Here is a 14,880-nt window from a genome sequence, read left to right as displayed (position 1 = left end):
GAATTGCAATTATTTACTAAATGACATGTATTAATCTATTTTGGTCACAGTGGTATTGTAGGAGATGGAAACAACACTCCATTTTACCTTAGTATAGGAAAGCAAATGTACAATTGCTGGCCTTTTAGTTATATTGTATTGACCATACACTATATACGTTCAAAATGTTCTCACCATTGACATTCAATTCTCTAAAATGTTGTTAAAAATGTCATCATATATATGATTATGATTGTGTTGTACGGTGGCCCTTAAGTGCAAATCACAACAGCAAATAGAAAAACGCAACAGCAAATCATAAAACACAACGGCAAATAGGAAAACACAACGGCAAATAGGAAAACACGACAGCAAATAGGAAAACACGACAGCATTAACTTCTACCGGAATTAAAAATCTCATCATATATATGCTGTATATTCTTTAATCTTTTAAAATTATTATATATAATTATTATCGTAATAATTTGTATGCAACAATTTGTTTTTCTTTCACATTATGTACATTATGTAATATAGTTAAGTAGGCCATGGTGGAAGAAGTACTCCCTTTACTTAAAATATTAGCAAAAAAATATACCTACCTTTTCTATTGTACAGTGTGTATATAGTGTAGTAACGTGAAAGTCATTTGTTGTGTGTTTTTCTTCCATTCTTAATTTTGTCACAGCATACACACATTATACTACATGCTTTGGCAGAGATATACATTTTAATTTTGCAGTTTTATTTCTCTCACCATATGAAATTAAAAAAAATTGTGACTGTAAAGTACAGTACTATTTTCTGTTGGAGGCGTTGTGTCAAAATGACTACTACACACATCAGGGCTTTAAAGATGTAACTTCCAAGCAGACATAAACTAGTTTGTGTGCCAACATGAAATAATTTTACAGCATTAAAAAGGTCAGTAGTAATATGTGATGGAAAACTAGGCTATAAACATCAATACCTCTTTCAGGGACTCTAGGGCATTTTTCTGGTATTCCTCTGGTTTCACTATTCCTATATCGTTTTAAAAAAAAATATTTGAAATTAGTTTTTTATTTATCTAAAATGACTCTGAAATCTATTAATGTAAATCTATTAATGTTTATGTCTTACCGATGACTAGGCCATATATATTTAAATGTGTGTCACCCTGAATGTGACTGAGGAACCAGTTGTTGGCACCATAGACAGTAAAATTAAGGTTGGCACCAGTATGGTATGAAAAAACCTTCTGTGGTCCATTTCAGGAGAGCAGAAGAATTACCTTTTGATTCAGGGAAGTGAACACTAGAGGGCGATATAGGTCTGATTTAGGGATTGCCTGTATGAGTAGTAGTCTAACCCCTTTGAGGCATGATCTCTAGCGGCCCCCGGTGTGTCAATAAAGGTACTACATGGAAATGTCCAAAACCACTGCCATCCTTCTTCCACACTATGGGGTTCCATTTATGCCAAAATTAAGTCGAAATGCTTACTGTCTATGTCTATGTGTCAATGTCCATGTCTATGTCTATGCTTACTGTCAATGTCTATGTGTATGTCTATGCTTACTGTCAATTAGAGATGCACCGATTACAATTTTCTAGGCCGATTCCGATTTCCGATTTTCATTGAGTTAGGCCAGCCGATACCGATTTTAGCCGATTCCAATTTCATTTTTTCTAACCACTTTACAGCACACACAAATATTTATTTTCTATCTTTTCTTTAATAGAACATTTTGCACAGAACATAGAACATTTTTTGAACAGATAATGGATCACTATAAAATAGAACTGTATAAATTACTCCTGGTGTGAGAAATTCACGCACATCTAAAGTGCAATGTTAGAATCATTTCCTTCTTTTCACATCCAATATCCAATTAAAAAAATGTGATTTTGGTTTTTGGTGTCGTCCCTCCACGCCCTACTTTTTCCTTGCAGGTGTTGCATATTGCAAACTTGTTATCTTCTGCACACACGCTGAAGAATTTCCAAACAGCTGACATGTTGCAGGTTAATTCATGAGGTTCCCTACATGTGCAAGAATAGCGCGGACACGCGCTTCACACCGCGACACACGGCGGAAAAGTTGAGAGAAAGGAAAAAGAAACTGTGCTGTCGCGTCCGTGTGTGCGTGCATCCTTGAAAACTGTAAGACGTATAACTTATGTTGTCAGTTAATTGTAGCATTGACCGGCATGAAATCGGCATATGTCAGACTGACCTGCCGGTCGCCGGTCATGGCCGAGCACGTGAAAACCGGCCAATTCCGGTCACCGGCCGGTCTATCGGTGCATCTCTACTGTCAATGTCTATGTCTATGCTTACTGTTAATGTCTATGTCTATGTCTATGCTTATTGTCAATGTCTGTCTATGTCTATGTCTGTCTGTCTATATTTATTGCTCACATGACTCAACATTTGTCTTTGTCAACTCAACTCCTGTCGTCTGTTGCCCTCCTTGTCATTTGTGTCGTTGCTATGTGGTGTTTCAATGTGTTGTTATGATTGTCATCCTGAAGTGTTGACTTACTGTTATCAAGTTGAGGAGATTTCCCAGCTACAAGGGGAACGTTCCACACACGGTGGCCCTGCAGCCGTGGCAACAGGGCCTGCCATTATTATCCCATCTTAAGGTCATACAACCTTTTTTTTTTTTTACATTCAAGTGACCTCACTGCAGCACAAGTATTCTAATAGCCCAGTTTTTCCTGAAAAAAATGTTCATAGATTGACTGTAGACAATATGGTTGATGTTTTACAAGCTTTTTTAGAAAATAAAACCAGACGGACAATGAATTGTAAAAATGACCTCAGATTCCTGAGGGTTAAGCAATTATTGCAAATTATTTTCAAACAGCTTGCCACATTAATAAGAGCAATTAGAATATCAGGAAAGTTGGCTAAAAGTAATCTGAATGGGCTGCAGTATAGGCTAATTATAAAATAATAATAACATAAATCTAATAGCATAATAGTTCAATTGTTTTCACAAAATGCACTGAAATACCAGGTCAACAATGGTCAACATAATGTCCATTGTAGCATAACAATAGCCCCCAAAAGTCTAAATTAGTTATTATTGTCTCTCATTACCATATCACAATAAATACAGTTTGATGCGTGTTGTATGGTGGCCCTGAAGTGCAAATCACAACAGCAAATAGAAAAACGCAACAGCAAATCATAAAACACAACGGCAAATAGGAAAACACGACAGCAAAATAGGAAAACACGACAGCAAATATGAAAACACTTCAACAAATCATAAAACACAACAGCAAATTGGAAAACACGACAGCAAATATGAAAACACGACAGCAAATAGGAAAACACGACAGCATTAACTTCTACCGGAAAAGGTAGGGCCTATCTAGCAGAGGACGGACCCTCCTGATTGGACAGACGGTCTGTCTGTCTTTTAACAGGAAGGAGAGGTGAAAAACACGGAAAAGCGCCTACTTTTAACAGAGAGACAGTCCGTCTGTCCAATCAGGAGGCTCCGTCCTCTGCTAGGCCCTACCTTTCCAGTAGAAGTTAATGCCGTTTTGTTTTCCTATTTGCTGTTGTGTTTTCCTATTTGCTGTCGTATTTTCATATTTGCTGTTGTGTTTTTCTATTTGCTGTTGTGATTTGCACTTCAGGGCCACCGTAGTGTTGCCTTACAGAGTGTTTACTCAACTTCAAAGTTTACTGTACAACTCAATGCAGTTTGTCCACAAGATGCCATTTCATTTTAAAAGTAATACAAACCCTGATTATAAAGTATAACTATTAATATAGTAGATGTATTATCAATACTGTTATTATTTCATAATTAGCCTATACTGTGGCCCATTCAAATAAACCCAGATTACTTTTAGCCAACTTTCCTGTTATGATTGCTCTTATTAGTGTGGCAAGGTGTTTAAAAATAATCTGCAATAATTGCTTTAGATGGGATAATAATGGCAGGTTCTGTTGCCACGGCTGCAGGACCACCGTGTGTGGAACGTTCCCCTTGTTTAGGTGGGAAATCTGCTCAACTTGTTAACAGTAAGTCGACACATCAGGACGACAATCATAACACATTGAAACATCACATATAGTGACGACCGAGTGAAACGACACACAGCATCGACATTACACATAAATGCATATTAAGAATCTAATAATGACATTATTAGATTCTTAATATGTATCGGCATTATACTGTTGTAGAGAGGCAGACCTGGGAAAGAATCTTTGTGCATACCTTATCCATCCCTGGCAACCATCTGCAGATATGTCCAGACATCCAGCATTTATTGCGTCCAAGAGGGACATCTGATCACCTGGCTGGTGATCAGACACTTTCCACTTCCATTCAGGAAGATAATTCCTCTGTGGGGTCGGAGAGTAAGGTGGAAGGAAGGAAAACCATCCTGGGATGAGCCTTGAACCACTCTGTGACTGGAAGAGAATAGTGAAACATCACACAATTTCAAAACGTCCTGGATTCTGCCTCACTTGGCACATGTATTTTATTTTATAGATGTCATCAAGGAATGAAAATAGGTGCTCGGTCTTTAATGTCCCAATAAGCAATACGCATTTTTATTTTTTGACTTCATTTTAGATGTAGCCTAGATGTAGCAGAATGTGGCAAATTGCAATCCAATTTACAGTCATTTAGTGGTATGTACATTTAACACATTTTTATAATAGTATATAGACATGTGCAAAATGGAGTGTAAATACACAGATTTGGTGGTGGTTGAGTTTCAGTGATTTAAAAAAAAACAGATCAGGAAATTGTGAAAGGTGTGGTCACTGCATTGTAAACTTGTGTGACTAAGTAATGAAAAGTGATCCACAGTTTAGTCCACACACTGATTGTTGTTGTGCGGACTGTGTGAAGAATTTTGAAATAGGTGAAGTCACTACTGAAAAATGTTTATGCCCATATATTCACACATTAGATCATGCAATATTCCAATAGAAACAACGAGTAGGCCTAGGTAATCTGTTAAGCAGACTTTATGATGCATTTGACCTATATGTACACTGCGATGTATATTTTCTTCTAACAACTGTATTTTCATGATTTTTAAGAGTGCCTGCACCGAATAAAAAACAAAACATGTCATTGAACGGAATTCGCTCGCAGCCCTGACAGCAGCAGTCTCCTCCCCCTGAAGTGGATGTGAAGAAGAGCACCCTCCGGTTTGTCTGACATACAGGAAGAAGTTGAAAGAGTCTCAAAAACACAGCGCTGTCTTTAAAACTCGCCACCAGTTTCTTTTGCACTTTTCTTTTTTCCCCCCCTTAGTCGACTGAAATGTAGAGCTGGAAGAATGAAGGGGAATCTGAGGACTGCTGCTGATCTGGAGGCTCTGTAACGTGAGGATTACTTCACCCGAAGAGAAGTAGCCTACCAGTCGTTTTTAAATGGAGAAACCGGGACAAATCTAAAACGTATATTAATTGAGCGAAAATGTCAGAGCACAGGTCTAGTTTTCTTCACATTGGAGACATTGTGTCTTTGTACGCGGAGGGCTCGGTGAATGGCTTCATCAGTACATTGGGGTAAGTTCTTCTTAAGTGCCTTTTACTTTCTACTCACTGGGGACTCCATATGGATTAATCCTCATATCTTTACTACTTTCACGTTACATCTGACACCACTTCATGCCTCTCTTCATGTTCACTGGAAACTGCTTTTAGTCAAAACTTAAAGTGCGACTTGCGGCCAAGGCCTGTCAGCGCGCAAACTGCTGCCTCTCAGGAAATTCTTCACGTTTACGCAAATGTAACAGGAATGCAAAGCAGCGTGTTACCTAGGTAGAAAAGTCGTTGGTTTCAAGCAGATCATTTTACTGTGGTGCCCAAAGTAGAGTCCGGGGACCCAGAGGGCGATAGTAAGTGGTGCCAGGGGGGTCCTTAGCAAAATAATGGACCATTAAACAAAATACTTTTAGACATTTACAGATAGTTTGATTGTGTCTATGTGAGTTATCTGACCCTAAATGAACACTGCATTATCTCCTCTAATAATACTATAAGGATATCTATTATTTACGTGAGTAACTGAGGAAGCCATGTCCTATGTTGAGAGCATTTCATACACTTTGAGGTGTCCTTGTGATCTTCTATATTATGTAATATAGTATAGCATCCAACTTCAGAAGAGATCTGAGCCACATTATGATTTGGGAGAGAGTGATTTGCAAGATTCAGTCACTAGGCCATCGTTTAAAGCATTGGTGACCAACCCTAGTGGTCAGGACCCCTTCAATGCACCACAAGATAAATCTGAAGGGCCCACAAGTTAAGAAATGGGACAGGAGAGATGAAAAATCTGTCAGACTTTTTACTAATCTTTGCTTTGTTTGTGAAATACTCTGTAGTCTAACAATTGCTGACTGCTCATAGACATTTAGTTTATAATTAGGGTTTGCAAGTGGACACTGCTTCATTTCACCCACATGAGTTTGGGAACCACTGCTTTAAAGTGTGATGTCAGTTTTTCTTTTTCCTTTAGGTTTATGCTGACAGTTGTCACTCTGACTTTATATTTTAGGCTGTGTGTAGGTGTGATTGAAACTGTAGTGCAAAAAAAACATTTCACCAGCAGTTTGTTTGGCTGTAGTTCCTCCTGAGCTGAAAGCTTCCATGCAAGGTGGAATGCCTTGTGGTTCCTGGTGCACTCTGGCCTCTGAACCTGCAGAACATGAGTGGAAAGATCGACTGGCCCTGAGGAATGAGTGTACCACACCCACCACCTCTTCCTTTTCCATCTGTTCACTCTCATTCTTTCTTTTTTCTCCCTTAAATTCTTCCTCTTACAAACAGTAACTTCCCAACAGGTGGTATACTCTGATGTTAAAGCACCTTCTCTAACGCATTGTGCTGTGGAGGATCAAAACAATTAAATGTCTTGGAGAAAATGGCAGCTAAAAAAAGTTAGCACCTTGACTTACACTGTCTGCAACAATGTTCCCTGGCTGCCCCACTATCTGCAGGAGAGCACACAGTCAAACTACTTTCTTTAGCTGAAACGCTCCCTTAACTGTAAAGGCCTGCGCTAATGTAAATGAAAGTAGCAGCAGCACACACAGGGGCTGTACATTTGAAAAAGCAAAAGTGCACAGCGGCTATTGTTCACAGCTCTTGTTGTGAAACAAAGCAGTCAAACTCTTACCAACGATTCAATAACTCATGTAGTTTGACAGCTGAGCACCGAGTATGTTATCAAGGGCTGTGCTGTGCCAGAGCTCACCAAGGCCCAGAGAGAGAGAGAGAGAGAGAGAGAGAGAGAGAGATCCTGCAGGAACCTCTCTGAGCCACAGCCCCTGTGAGCACAATGTAACCTCGGCTAAGGCCACTCATGCCCTTGTTTGCTTTGCGAGTTCCTCACACACCTAACATTGCAAACACTCAAAAGCCAAATGACCTTTTGAATTTCCTATAAGGTCAGAACCGTTAATTGATGTTGACCTTTTGGATTTTGTGATCATGATCAGAAAGCATCACTTTGGAGATCCAGAATATATTTTTGATTGATAGTAATCAATCAATTCACTTTCTTGTAGACCTGTAGTGCTTATATAAGAGATGGCCTACATTCTAGGACAAATATAGAATTGTTCTGTAATCATTATTTAAGTGTTTTTGTATATGATTATTTTCACATTTATTTATATGTTCTATAAGAAAGGAAATAATGGCAGGATACATTTAATGAGGAAGTGCATGACTCCATTAGATTACTGTGCTGCTTTTATCAGCATGTTGAAACATGCAAAAACAGGCAGGGTGTCAAATCTTTTACACTTTTCTTCTCCTCTGTGCACTTTAGCTTTTTCTTTGAAAACACTTGTCATAACGAACCTATCAGACCTGCTATTCTGCATGGATTACATGCTGTATTTTCTTTCTTTCTGCATTGTGGTCTCAGTCCACAAGCAGTGGAGCTAAAATTAGCTCGCTGTGTCAAGCCTGGTATCATTAGTTCATGTTTAACTCCGTTACAGAGCAAACCCTTGCACTAGCTGAGATAGTCAGGCCTCTCAAAGCCTCTCTGTTTAAACCAAAGCCTGTCTCTCGGCGGACTTAAGGTTACTTATTTATGAGCTGGAGGGACATTTCCAGAGAGACTTCCCGTTTAGCCATTTAGCACTTGATTCTGCTTCCTGTTGGGCTCTATTGTGTCTCATTTAGATACAGAGTCGGAGGAAATAATACACAGTCTGTGGATTGACGCTGATCAAGTGCCGTAGCATTAATAGGAAATGTCTCAGCTCACTTCAGCAGGGCTGCCAGCTTTGTGTGAATTGGAGGAATTGTACATTGCATTATGTTTCTCCTCAGTGGACGGGATGAATGAATGTGCTTGTGCACCTCGGCCTTTGGTGCAAATGGGATAAAGGGAATGGGATGATATGGATATGGAGCTGCTGGTGTCATATAATATATTCCAGCAGGATGATAAAGCCATCTGTGACTGTAAAACTGCAAACAACCTACACACACTGTATGTCCTAAAAAAAACTTCCTCAGACACCGTGACCCTTGCCCCCAGAGAATTGCACCTAGTTCTCAACTGTGTACTTTTACACCAGATTATCTCACATTTGCTTTCTCATATTGAGCCTTGTCTTGACTAGAGTTCGATTAAAGTTACTCCAGAACTAAATTAAGTCTCAAATAAAACAAAGCATTTACTCTAAATATCTGTCATCATCTCCATGACTCTGTCAGCCAAACGTGTGAATTTCACTGCCCTGATGTGTAGGGATTGACCAATACTGTTTTTTCAAGGTCGATACCGATTATTAGTAGTTAATAAAACCAATAACCGACATTTGAAACCAATATGCATTAATAGTGTCAAAATTAAGATTTTTGCAATGTTACAAAATGCTTTGAGCAATTATTTAATAAATTAGAAACTTTCAACATAATACGGAGCAGAAGATAGTCAGATGGTGTTGTGGGCGGGACATTAAGTCAGACTCAGTGGTGAGTGAAACCGAAGCAGAGGGACAGACAGCTATATCTGAGTCAAAGCAGCGCACCTTTTAATTAACTATCGGTTATCGGGAAATAAAACGCTGATACAGGTCATTGAAAACTGCCAAAAAACGGCCCGATAATCGGACTATCCCTACTGCTGTGCATTACTATACCTGTCAATGAAACATGTCTAGTGTGTAAAATAGTCAGTAACTAGCAAATAAAAGGCTAGGATGTGGGAAACATGGCAGTTATTATTAACTAGATGACACCCCTCGAATGCACTCTAATCAAACCGCAGGGTTTCCTCTGGTGGCCGCCTACATGTTTTAGGAACCCACAGTAGACTTGACAGAGAAACTCAGTCTTCAGTGACCAATACAATGTTCACCCTCAGCTTTATTTACATTTTACACACTCCATGTTGATATCTGGTTTTGTTACATTTTCTATGCATCCATGTGAAAGCCACAGACACTTGAATGTCATTTAACCCCGCTTTATCCATCACGTTACAGCCTCTACACTGAGCAGATCTCCCCCCGCTGAGCTGGAAAGCGGAGATAAAAGCGATGTTAAATTAGATGAGCTCTGTCCAGAAATGTCCAGAGCATCGGTCTAGATACAGGAAGAGCTGTCAGGAGATGGATGTGATGGTGTACAGAGCCGTCACTCTTTCTTGTGTTGCCAGCTGAGCTTTTCATCCTGCAGGTGGCCAATCAACTGTAGAGCAAGTGTGGTTTTGAACTGCAATCAAAAGATCGGTTTTAATAGCAGTCTGAGACTCTGCTTTGTGTATTTGCATTTGACTGTGATTCCACAATTAGACTACAGTGTGTGCAAGGTAAATCTTTGTTTTTAAGGCGAGGGATTTACCTATGCTGAAATGATCCTGATTGATGATTTTTGATTATCATTTTGTCCTTTTCTCTGCAGGCTTGTCGATGACAGGTGTGTGGTCCAGCCTGATGCTGGAGACCTGGCCAACCCGCCCAAAAAGTTCAGAGGTGTGTATGAATGTACTAGCCGCACTGGTTTGAGGTTACACACACACACACACACACACACACACACACACACACACACACACACACACACACACACACACACACATTGTGGTTTTAGAGAAGCTATATGTATGTGTTTTAGTGGCTCCGCAGGCCGCTGGTGGGTCAATAACCATCAACCTCAAAAATGCTGTGTCACCACATTAAGACCCTTGAGTGCCACTTAACCTGAGTTAACAGAGAGTGACTCCTGTGTGCCTGAATGCTTCTCCTCTTCTCCAGATTGCCTCTTCAAGGTGTGTCCCATGAACAGATACTCAGCCCAGAAGCAATTCTGGAAGGCAAAACAAGGAAAACAAGGAAACAACAATACACAGGGAGACCTGTTTAAGAAGTTACAGGTAGAGCGTTTAAAGTAACACAAAAACAACCTAAAAAAACCACAATCCCAATCTGCATCTAGATCTCCATTTTCATTTGCATCCCAAAGCTGTAGTAAATCTCTGTTTCATTACTCAGGATGCGGCTGAACTGGAGCAGAAACAGAACGATTCCGAGAACAAGAAGCTCCTTGGAGAAGTTGTGAAATACAGTAATGTCATCCAGGTACAGCCCATCTCTTCAGCAAACACTTTGTCTTGAGTCGAGAGGCTTGCTTTGGTTTTCTTGTTTACTAAGGTTGTGTTACTGTAACTCAATCTCTGATACTTTTGTATCAGTTTCGTAAAAGTCCACAGTGGTGGTAGTTGGTTTCACCGATTTCTATAATCTTGTTTTACAGGTTGAATTGAGAAAAGCAACATGTTGCAAAATGCGTTAAAGGCAGTCTTTATTATTCCTTCAGTAAACAGGTCTTGTTCAATAATCAATTTGTTAGGGTTGACTTAAAACACTGGTATAATTTAGCCCTTAAAGTGCTCACATGGCACACTTATATATGTTTTTTGTGCATGTTATAGGTTTACAAAGTGAAAAAGCCCAAAGTCCACCCAAAGGGACTTACCATCTCCAACAGAAAACACTGTTCACAAACTGCTCCAAACAGCTCTATTGTAGTCCAGCCTTTACTTCCGTGACGAACGTGTGTTACTTTGTAACACACGTTATAATGCTCACCTATCTCCTGGCGTGGCTTGCCCTCATACTCTGCTTCTGACTGGCTAGTAGTCCTTACCTAGCTACTGTGCATGTGCGACTCCCAACAAAGATGGAACAGAAGTGAGATGTCTCACTCTGTAGCTAAAATAGAGCTCAACACACAGGGTGAAAAGAGGAGCTTCAGCAATGTGCAGTACAACAAAAATATGGTGTTTTTTGAAAATTAAACCATGTAAACCTATTCTGATATAACCTCTAAATACAATTATGAACCTGAAAATGACCATAATATGGGCAGTTTAAATGGAATGGAAAAATGTGTTTTGTGGTAATACACACACTTTTTCAAATGAGGCCATATCGAATAAAATAGTAAACCAACTCTTTTTAATCAAACAAGAAGTTACCTTTTGGCGATAACCAACCGATAACCTTTTGGCGATAATTTTTTTTTTTCTCCCAAAAAACTTTTCCTACTCCTTTACAGTGGTGGAAAGTATCTCTTATAATACAATAACTCAGGTACTGCTCTTGAGTAGTTGAATGGACCCAAAAGTTATTGACTGCTGTAGCGGCTAGTTACATTACATATTAAGAGTTTTGCATACAAAACATATGGTAATCTCAAAATATTTTTGTTTGTCTTTGCAGAGCTGAAACGATTAGTTGATTAGTCAGTTAATCGGTTATTGATTGTCAGAAAACTATTTGATAATTACTTTAAGTCACTGTCAATATTTCATGGTCCATGGAAATTTAAATTACATGTTTCATACTTTGAGGGTTTGGACTGTTGATTGGACAAAACATGCATTGTGAAGGTGTACATACTTTTACTAAAGTAACATTTTCAATGCAGGACTTTACTTCTATTTTTACAGTTTGGTATTAGTACTTTTACTTAAGGATCTGAATACTTCTTCCACCACTGCTCTTGTAGTATTTAAACACTGACTCTTCTGTCTCAGCTCCTGCACATTAAGAGTAATAAGTACCTGACGGTGAACAAGCGTCTCCCTGCTTTGCTTGAGAAGAACGCCATGCGGGTTTCTTTGGACCCGGCCGGGAACGAGGGCTCCTGGTTCTACATTCAACCCTTCTGGAAGCTCCGCAGCGAAGGAGATAATGTAGGTCTCTGTCCACTTAGCGCTACACACATTTCTATAGAAACCAAGTACTGATCAACAACGTGACATTTCTCTCTCTTAAAAGTACTTTTTAATCCTATACAATGTCAGTTCATTGTTCGTCCTGTCCCAGTAACATTTCTGATTTTTGTCCTTCCCCCTTTTGGCTTTAGCATCGTATGGTTAAAGGTATTGCTCCTGATTGTGCATGGTGTTTGTACATTATGAGGTCAGACACAGGATGTCATGTAAAAAGCATGGATGCACCGTCCTTCCCACTGCATGTTAGACGTTTAGGTTGAGCTTTAAAAGCATCCAGTCGGGTTGTTACTTTCTATCTACTGCATATCACTGATTCTGTTTCATTGTATTTAAATCGTTTTTGTATATACCGGAACAGCACAGGGATAAGTGTGATGAGCAACTCGTTTCTGAAGCCACAGTGTGCTTGTGTGTGGCTGGTTAACAGTAGATACTGTGTAGACTCTATTATAACTTAGATTGGGTTAGAGCATGTATTATGCAAGCATTGATACAATGACAGGCAGTGTACTTTCCAGTCCCCATATCTCTCTGTATGCTGCATTCATGTCCAGTCACCATGGTACGGATGAACTTCTTTGCCGTGAGCAGCTCAACCGCTCTCTTATGTGAAGCTCAGCCTGTTGCTGTTGCACATAGCGCCTTTTTTCTTTTTCTTTTTTTAAATAAGGGGGTATTTGCAAACTTTAGACTTAAGCCCCTTGCATGGACACACACTTACTGTAACTTCTTGTTTAATCCATTTACCACCCAACACTTCTTGAAGTTTACCAACCGGTGTCTCCACCTGTGCTGGGATGTGACTGTCTCTTATTGGTTTTAAGGTGGTGGTTGGAGACAAGGTGGTGCTGATGCCAGTGAACGCAGGGCAGCCTCTTCATGCCAGTAACATCGAGCTGCTCGACAACCCCGGCTGCAAAGAGGTGGGACTAATTCATCTATATTGTTTCTATCAGTACTGAAACAGTTCAGTACAACTGTAATTAAATTGGAGATGTTCCGATACAATTTCTTCCTTCCCGATTCCGATACGTGAAATATTGGCCGATACCGAGTACCGATCCAATACCTGTGTTAAAAAAGAAATGCACTATATATATATATATACATACTCACACGCACACATACACAGTATACAGCTATATATATATATATATATATCTATCTATCTTTTTTTTTTTTAACAGCTGTATACTCCTATTCCTGTATGGATGTGATATGGTTGCTATATTGTTCTACAGTCTGGCTCAGGTTAAACCCTTTGTAAAACATGAACAAATACAGAGAATGAATGCCAGCGAACTTTCTTTTATCTACTTTGACAGTCAGTCATAACGGATAAAGAACATTAATAAACTACTTTTAAGGTAGTTTTTTTTTTTTTCAGGGCTAAATTACGTAGTATCGGATCGGTGCATAGACTCGCATACTCGCCGATACTGATACCAATACCAGCATTTTAAGCAGTATCGGAAGCATTTCCGATTTCTGGTATCGGAACAACTCTAAACTAAATAAAAACTTTTCACCAAGAAGAAACTATAGCTTATCATCTAGCTGTAGTTTATCTAATAGTGTTTATGAATGATCTATCGTCTTAGTCGTTTAACGACAACAAAACAATGGTGATGTTACAAGGATTTTAACAGACTGCGTGTGTATGAAAAGTATTTTATTTCATGTTGTGTTTTTCCTTACTCTCTGCTTCATGCTGCAGGTTAATGCTGTTAACTGCACCACCAGCTGGAAAGTAACATTGTTCATGAAGTTTAGTGACTACAGGGAAGACGTGCTAAAGGGGGTATGTTGTTTTTATTGCTCTTCGATCTGTTTTCTCAGTGCATCTTTTTAGCACGACTGCATCTGGTTTCCATGTTTTCAGAGCAAACGGCATGCTGTTATCTTGCGGCAGTCTCATGCTTTGCTTGTGTCCTCTGTCAGGGAGACGTGGTGAGGCTGTTCCACGCTGAGCAGGAGAAGTTTCTGACCTGTGACGAGTACAAGAAGCAGCAGCACGTCTTCCTCAGGACCACATTGCGGCAGTCTGCCACCTCTGCCACCAGTTCCAAGGCTCTCTGGGAGATCGAGGTGAAGCACACACAGGATTTTTTTTTTAAAGATTATTTTTTGGGGCATTTTAGGCCTTTATTTCCACAGGACAGATGAAGACATGAAAGGGGAGAGAGAGGGGGGATGACATGCAGCTAAGGGCCGCAGGTTGGAGTCGAACCCACGGCCGCTGCGTCGAGGAGCAAATCTCTATATATGTGCGCCTGCTCTACCAACTGAGCGTCGCGCACACAGGAATTTAAAGCATCTCACTTTCATTTTGCCATTAATACTTAATTGATTGATATTAAAATCATTGATTTTTTTTTTTTTTTTTTTTTAAAAGGAGTCATGTTCATTTATCATGCTCTGGTGACAATTTTAAATATATGCGTTTGTCCTTTTAGTAACAACCAGCCATACACCAGCTCAGTTTAAATTAACATAAATCAACAAATGATGCGTTTTTAAGCACTTAAATTTACAGTTTTGTCATAACTAAGGAACATTATCTCACACATTTAGGCCATAATTTCCCCTCTGAGAATACAAACTGTCTGCCTGTCTGCCACTTTAACCTGTAGTTCTTTGTAATCTCCTATCTATT

General features: G+C 39.5%; 1 protein-coding gene across 2 annotated transcripts in view; it reads left to right on the top strand.

The window, feature by feature from the left end:
- The first annotated feature begins 5,129 nt into the window (after positions 1-5,129).
- itpr2 (inositol 1,4,5-trisphosphate receptor, type 2) overlaps positions 5,130-14,880 on the top strand; it is a 63,930-nt gene continuing 54,179 nt past the window's right edge. The window contains exons 1-8 of one of the 2 annotated variants that reach the window (XM_078256713.1): positions 5,130-5,521; positions 9,887-9,957; positions 10,240-10,358; positions 10,477-10,563; positions 12,024-12,182; positions 13,049-13,147; positions 13,942-14,025; positions 14,166-14,312. In XM_078256713.1, coding sequence (XP_078112839.1) covers positions 5,430-5,521; positions 9,887-9,957; positions 10,240-10,358; positions 10,477-10,563; positions 12,024-12,182; positions 13,049-13,147; positions 13,942-14,025; positions 14,166-14,312 — 858 coding nt within the window. In that variant the 5' untranslated portion in view covers positions 5,130-5,429. The remainder of the gene's footprint in view (positions 5,522-9,886; positions 9,958-10,239; positions 10,359-10,476; positions 10,564-12,023; positions 12,183-13,048; positions 13,148-13,941; positions 14,026-14,165; positions 14,313-14,880) is intronic. The other variant, XM_078256712.1, reaches the window with a different exon arrangement.

The sequence above is a fragment of the Sander vitreus genome, chromosome 8, assembly GCF_031162955.1.
Source record: "Sander vitreus isolate 19-12246 chromosome 8, sanVit1, whole genome shotgun sequence".
Classification (NCBI taxonomy): domain Eukaryota; kingdom Metazoa; phylum Chordata; class Actinopteri; order Perciformes; family Percidae; genus Sander; species Sander vitreus.
This window is presented reverse-complemented; position numbering and strand designations above follow the sequence as displayed.